The 7510-nt window shown below is 37.6% G+C and overlaps 1 protein-coding gene across 1 annotated transcript; it reads left to right on the forward strand.

Moving 5' to 3' along the window:
- Positions 1 to 306: 306 nt before the first annotated feature.
- Positions 307 to 6772, forward strand: LOC140935220 (female protein-like). Its single transcript, XM_073384761.1, has 4 exons — positions 307 to 512; positions 716 to 944; positions 4474 to 4595; positions 6272 to 6772. The coding sequence occupies exons 1-4, from the start codon at positions 344 to 346 to the stop codon at positions 6514 to 6516; spliced, it is 765 nt and encodes a 254-aa protein (XP_073240862.1). The 5' UTR covers positions 307 to 343; the 3' UTR covers positions 6517 to 6772.
- Positions 6773 to 7510: the final 738 nt, after the last annotated feature.

The raw sequence follows: 7510 nt of genomic DNA on the forward strand, positions 1-7510 counted from the left end.
ATCACCGATCCAGTAAGAGTTACGAAAAGTACTTTTAAGGAGTCATAGCTTTTGGAATATAATTTTTCAAGAAATAATTTCTCGGTCTATATTTACGTGTTTTCTCATTCGTAACATTAGCCGAAAACACGATCGTGAGACTGCTGCATCCAATCTGCCTTTGGTTGATTTTTCATTGTTTAAATTACATGTAGTGGGAGTGGTTGGTTTTCCTTAGACCTGTTTTTTAAAATCCCGGTAGATATGTATTTACACTTGTATATACATTTATACTTTAATCTTTCGTATTTTTAAAATTGCAGACATGGTTACTAAGAAGTTGATTGTTCTGGTTGCCTTTGTGATGCTGATTACTCTATTGGAGCAGATAAAATCAGAAGTTCATGGGCGCATGGCAAAACCGAAGAAGGCTGGTCGAGTTAAAGTGATCCATACAGGTCCCCGTGTTAGGAAACTCAAGAGGAAAGTAGCAGAATTGAAAAAGCAACTCGCCTCTATGGAGCCGTGTGAACGTGAGAAACATTTCACTGCACTGTATTTATCTTTTAAACCGAATTAGGAACAATTAAACTTATTTTTATAACTCTCCTTGTGTCTGGAACACAATTAGAAAAAAGAAAGCTTTGCTTTGTATTAGACGAAATGTTATTTTGTACCGTTGTGAAACGCCAGCCTCGCCTCCACTAATTTTGAATGTGGACTGTTTCTTTTATAGCTTGTGAGTCAGCAAAAAAAAGAGGTTTCCTTTTCGAAAGTCCTGCAGAATCGGACTACATTGATGCTGGGAAGCTGGATACGCCTTTGGATGCATTAACGTCATGTACATGGGTCAAATTTAAGAAGATACCTGGCTATCATGTTGTTTTCAGCAATCGAAACATGGAGTTCGCCTTGTTTGAAGAAGAACAAAAACTTTATATAGAGGTGAATCAACATTCATATAGGTAATTAAAAACATTTGTTGAGGTCTTAACTTGTTCATTTTAGTGATTGTCATTTGCAGGTCAAGTTATTTATTCTCTCTTCTTTTTATTTTAGTTTTGGTGATAAATTTAGTTCTTACAAAAATTTAGTTCACACACGTGTATTTTTTGCGTCAAAGTTATTACTATTAGATATTCTCAGACTTTCTTTAAAGTAGTGGTAGTAGTCGTCGATGACAAGTTCCGATAAACTGTCGAGCAATTTCTGTGATGATGAAGTTGTCGTAGTCGTACTCTACCCTCAAGCACCCTCCCCGCGTTGATCGGCGCTAGCGCTTTTGCTTTTAATATCAAAATACCCCCATAAACCGTACATTTTTCGAAAGCTTAATAGTTTCAGATTATTGCTTATTCTTTTAAAAATCAAAACGTTAACGCGATTCAGAAATGAGAAGCTTTTTGTGAAAGTGGGTGTCACTGTAAATTTAAGTCCAGGCCAGCCAAAAATAAACGGAAGAAGCCAATTAAGATCTCATTCGCTTCTTTACACGTTTGACTAAGATTTTTGTCAAGTGGGTTTGTTCTTTTGTTATAAGCAGTTGAAGTTAGGGATAGCAAATCATTAGCACTACCTGTGAAAAAATACTCTTACTTGAAAACGAAAAAAGAAATCAAAATTCGCAGACGCGGATTTTTAGAAAAAATATCTGACAGTAAGTTGGCCAAATTTCGCCCAAATTGGTTCACGGGTTGCCGACTTGGAGTTTAAAACGTACCCTCAACTTGCCCTGATTTTCATTTCGAGAAAACAGGGGAAAAAGATTTTGGGCGGCCTATACCCGTGACGAGATTATAACAGATTATAACACCAAAGCTGTCAATGTTGAAGCATACCAGAAAAGGGACAACAATAGTGACAGAGCAGGAAAAGGTTACAAACGAAACCCGACAACAGATGAACAATTTATTTCAAAGGCTCTGCTCTGTTCGATCCTTCTGTCCTTCTGTTGTCGAGAAAGCATCTTTAGATATTTGTGACGGGCAGTTTTCATTTTGAGCCAGCCAACTTTTACTCGATACATTTTCTAAAAATTCGAAACTTCCCTGGAAAAATCGAGAACAAACCGCTTGCTGGAGTTTTTCTTGAAGCTGTTCTCCCGTTACAATAGACTTTCAAAAAAGTCCTTCGTCCGATTTTTATAGGGCGCGGGACCTGTCGCGAATTTTTCGATCGCTTGGCCGCTTCGCGGCGTAAAAAGCTCGCTCCGCTCGCTAAGAAACTCGTGAAACTCGATTTCGCGGTAGTTTCAACAGGTTTTTCAGAAGCTTTGTCATCTTTTAGCCATTTTTCTTGATTGTAGTTGGAGTCCTTGTCGCTCTCTGCTAATTTCGAAGCCCACACTTTGCAAAACAATTTTGTCGTCTTCTTTCGTCTTGGAGTCAAGGACGAAAACGGACAAGCTCTTTTTTTTTTCTTCGGAGGCATTCACTTCCAAAATCCAGTGAAAAACAATGAGCACTATACTTGTAGACCACGATTTCTGTCAAATTGCGTGATTAGCTTGGTTCAGCAGCGACATGCGTATCAAGTATGACAGGACTTGTCAACGATCAATTAAAATAATTAGCATAGAAAAAACTTTTGCGCTCCATAAGTTTGCACAGAAAAAACATTTTTTCCTAGAATTTTTTAAAAGGAAAGCTCTTGATGACCTCTACTTAATCGTCTAAAAATTGAAAATTTTGAAAAAAAGATGATTTTTCACCCTGGATGATACCTTAACAGCTGTAAAAATCGGGCATCCCATGACAAATATCACATGACCATCTCGAGGGCTCAGATAAAAGACCGGTCGTCCCCCCCCCCCCCCCCCCCACCTCCAGGATAGTCAATGTAATATGTCACACTTACCGACGTAGAAACAAAAATACTCTTTCTGGGCAGCCGTGGGAAATGTGCAGACCATCATCACAATACTTACGAGAGCTCAGCACGAGCCATCATTTCTCCCCAAATATTAGGTAGGTAGACCTGGATGGTAGGTCACGGTGAAAAGAAACCCGCTAGGAAAAGAAAAAAAAAAAGATCTTTTTTAACATTAAAATCAACTACCACTGGTAAGTTGCACAACCTTCCCAGCTACTTTTTTTGGAGATTGTAGGTTTAAAACATTTTAGCAGACTCGGTCAAAGAAGAGGGGGGTTTGCGTGACAAGGGAGAATTATCACAAAGAGTGAATGAATGAGAAGATTAATACCAGCAGAAGAATCCAGAGGATACACTGCCACCACATAAATTTGAAGATCAGTGTTGAGAAATAACAATGTGGTAAACTTCTATCAGGTCCAACACTGTGCTTAGTGAGGTTCTGGCTTCCTGCCCTCTTCAGATTAACTTTAAAGCTTAAAATAAAAAACTAAAACTATCCAGAGTGCTTGGAGATACTAACTTACATAGGTTTCAGAAAATAGATTTAAAAAAGTAACGGTTACGTAATAATAACAAAAAGGACAACTGAAAACTTAAAAAAGACGTAATTGGCAAATATTAATAACTAATGCACGCATTTTTGGTCCAATGGCTGTTCCATGCTTTTGAACAAACTTTGGTTGTAAAAATTGACAATTGTTAACCCAGAGGAAATCCTTAGTTCCTAACAGCGGGGACACGTAAATCATTATCAGTGTTAGGAAACATCTACTCAACTTCCGAAGACATAAGTAGAGAACCCTCGGGAAGTGGACCTTTCGAGTAAAGAGCCTCAATCATTTTTTATGAAATCAGTTGAGCCTTTAACAAATGACGCAAGATTCTACCTCAAGCCACTGTAAAAAAAAAACAAAAACAAAAACAAAAACACTTCTAAGCGACTGTGTCAACTCTACGCTTTCTTTCTTTTTCATTTTCAAAAGTGGGAGAAGCTAACTAATGCACTTTGTAGTAGTTGATACACATAGGTTCGTTAAAATTAGCAGGCATCTTTTTTGTTATCGTCGTTGTTGTAATATATACATATATTTTTCGTTGCTATTGTTATCCTTTTTCTTTTCTTTTTTTTTTTTAAGTAGAATTGTATAATTTGATTCATTTAATTAATGTCTATTCTTAAGTAACATTGTAAAACTTGTCTTTAATTCAATAAAAACTGTAAAAAAAAATAAAATAAAAAATAATAATAAAAAAACTCCACGCTTTCGAGCGGCTTTGACTGGGAATATTCAGGTGTTTTTAAAAGAAGGTGGTGGCTCATGGCAGGGCAAGGGTCGCGTGGGAAGTTGGTCGCACATGGTGGTTCCGATGATGCACGGCGAGCGTAACTGAGGCCATTAAAAAGGATGGAAAGTTTACATGTTTCAAAACCCAGCGTATATCCGTGGCTTGCTTTGTCAACCATTGTACGGTAGTAAACAATGTGTTTAGTTTTAGGCTAAGGCGAAAAAGATCACTACTTCCAAAACCCGAGAGCTAGACGTTGAAAGAAAATGCTGTAGATAATATTAGCCAACTTCAGTTCGCGTTACCAACTTTTAGTTTTAATTATTTCAATAGTGGTGGACATACCAACGACACCATTCACTTCAACGAGTGGAGCCACTACTGCCTAACAAAGGAAAATAACCTATGGAACATGTACATAAATGGGACAAGGAAGAAAACCTTCACAGAAAATGGTGACTTAACCCTATTCAGACTGGGCTTTTTTGGTCAATCTGTGACTGGGGGGGGGGGGCTCCTCGGACCCCCCCTCTGTATCTCTGGAACCAATAATGCTAGGGTCATGAAATTTACACACAATGATCATCTCCGTACAAAGAAGCCCCACACCCAGTTTTGACTTGCCACGCCCAATGATGACGTCACAGTGACGTCATATTTCGATTTTTCAATGTTTCTTATTATTTTTCCACTTAGATACGTAAAATATCAATAATATTGGTAAAGTCATCTCTTTGTTATCCTTTCTTATGAACTAGTAACAAGGAAACACTTGTACAGCGAGAAAAAGCAATAGGAAGCAATAAAATTTAAAATTTGAAATGGTTGTCCGCCATCTTGGATCCGCCATCTTGGATCCGCCATCTTGGATTTCCGGTTTTTTTGTTAAAATTATAATTTAAAGCAACTTTCAAAGGGGAAAAAGCTCAGAATGTATAAAAGAAGTATCAAATTAATGTTTATTACCCAAACAAATGACTTTGGAAGTGTTATTTGGAAAATAGAGCAGCATATTTGTCAAAGCAAAAAAGTGACAAATTTTACCCCACCCCTCCCCCCCAAATATTCGATGTTGAAACATTTTGATGTAATTCAAAAACTAGTCCCAAGCAAAGACCATTTGAACAACAAAAAGCACTATAAGTGTAAAAACGCGATCTTAAAACAAAAAAATCACCATTTTTTAAATTTTCCAAAACCTATGTGTCAGAAACTGGTTGCCATGGCAACATGATTAATCACATGGACATGGTAATTATACCAAAATGTTCCTAGATAAATTTTAGGAAAAGTCAGAAAATTTGAACGTCATAGCTCTTTCGGTATAGGAGTTATCACGATTTTGCCGGAGGGGGGGTTCGAAAAGCCCCCCCCCCAGTCTGAATAGGGTTAAATCTCTTTTAAACTAGTAATTTCCAACAACTGATGTGTAATGATAATTCATATATAGAGTGGTTTTCGTTTGAGTGTCGTAAAACCAAAACCAAAGTAATTACTCTGGCCAATCACATAGGACACAGACAATATATTGAACCAATCAAAACTCGAAGTAATTACATGTGGCTGACGCAAAGCGCGGGAAAATGCATGCGAGCGCGTCACAATTGGCTTTGGTCTTACTTCTGATTGGATGAAAAGGTGGCACGAATCTTTTAAGCCAATCGCATCGTGTAGAAAGTGCAAAACCAATTACTTTTCGACACTCAAATGAAAACCGCTCTAGTGACAGATGATGATGATGATAACTGACGGTGATTTTGCAGGTCATGATGTTGATGAGTATGATGATAATCGTACGACTCAAGTGATTTGTAGCCTATTTAGACCGGGCTTTATTTTACTTCCTGTGACCGGGGAGAGGGGGGGGGGGGGAGGGGGAACTTGATTCCATTTAAATGCAATGTAATGGCGAAATGGTCTGTTCTTATTGTAGCAATAATATCTATATTTTCGACCTCTTCTTGATCACCACTGCTAAAGTTTATTACTGTATGCAAAAGGGGAGCAAATTTGATTTTTGGGGCCTTGCCTCGAATTGTCGATTTTGCTCGGTTTTTTGCACGGACAAACATGCAGCTCCTAATCTAGCCCCAAAATTAACTCTAAAAACTTAGATATTTCCTTTACACAGGAGGAGCGATAGCGGCAGAAGGCGAAATGGTGTACGGAAAATTGTTTGAAGAAGCAGGGAAAGAGTTTATGAAACGTCATTCCTTCGTCGGAGAAATGGCAGGTATCAATGTGTGGAATCGTTCGCTGAGTGAGCAAGAGATCTCTGAAATGTCCAAGTCATGCAGTGTAGGAAAGGGCAACGTTATAAGCATGGATAAGTTAAAGGTGATGGGAGGAGTGAAGGAAATCTCTGTCTCTTGTTAATCTGTATAAACTAGCCACCATTTTGCCAATGATCACTTTGGAGATGATTTAGATAATTAGAATTTAAGGGAATTCAAAAGTTGCTTGGCTTGATATTCTATAGGAGTGCTTTTCAAAGAGGTCTGAAATTGATTCATTTAGGTTGCTTGATTTTCAATTAACAAACCGGTCCCTTTGAATACCGAAGACGATTAGAATGGTTCCTTTTGAAAGGAGAACTTACATTTCGTCCTCTCTTCTTTTTACTGTTCTAATTTTTTTTTTCACTTTCTCTTTCTAACTGTCAGCATTTTTTTCTGTGACGATAAATATACGAAACTATTCTATTCTCATTTCTTGCTGTTGTTTATCTTTTTTGTGTAGAAAACTCTCCTAAAGTGTCAACAAATGTTAAATTAATTTAGTAAGAAACAGGGGCGTTGCGCATACAAGCACCTAAAAAGGGCCGGAAAAATGGTGTGAAACTCAATGACATGCATCGTTATAGACAAACTCTCTTTCTCACTCGTGAAGAAACAGCATTCGGCATTTTGATTGTCTGAACTCTTTATACCACATGTGAAAACCATCGTCCGCTCCTATGCTTGGCTAGAACTCATTTGCGTATGAAAAAACTTAACGATTCCTGACCAGCACTTGACTGGAAAAGTTGACCGGAGATACAAAGTTTTGTTTGGTTTTCACATTGAATCCCACGTGAATAACTAATCATTATAGTTAAGCTAAACTGACATCGCCTTAGTATAACCAACACTTTTTAGAGTTAGATCTCTTCAACGGACTCAGTTTGTTTTTTCTTGAGTCAGATCAGTTTTGTTTTCGTAAAAATTTACGTCCCTTGTTCTGCTGGTTTTGTGTTCAATATGGCAACGGTTTTGGTGGTAGTTTATGCAGATATATTCAATATATGGGGGAGATATTTAAATTCAGGGTTTAATTAGACTTAAGTGTAAACTGTGGGTCATTGGTTTATGTTATCAATGATTAGAAGCGA

Source organism: Porites lutea, chromosome 4, assembly GCF_958299795.1.
Source record: "Porites lutea chromosome 4, jaPorLute2.1, whole genome shotgun sequence".
Lineage (NCBI taxonomy): Eukaryota > Metazoa > Cnidaria > Anthozoa > Scleractinia > Poritidae > Porites > Porites lutea.

Excerpts from the sequence above, each read along its gene's own strand:
- LOC140935220 (XM_073384761.1), top strand. The coding sequence starts at position 344 with ATGCTGATTACTCTATTGGAGCAGATAAAATCAGAAGTTCATGGGCGC. Across the intron at positions 513-715 it reads CTCTATGGAGCCGTGTGAAC|CTTGTGAGTCAGCAAAAAAA; the intron begins GTGAGAAACATT and ends TTTCTTTTATAG. Across the intron at positions 945-4,473 it reads GTGAATCAACATTCATATAG|TGGTGGACATACCAACGACA; the intron begins GTAATTAAAAAC and ends TTATTTCAATAG.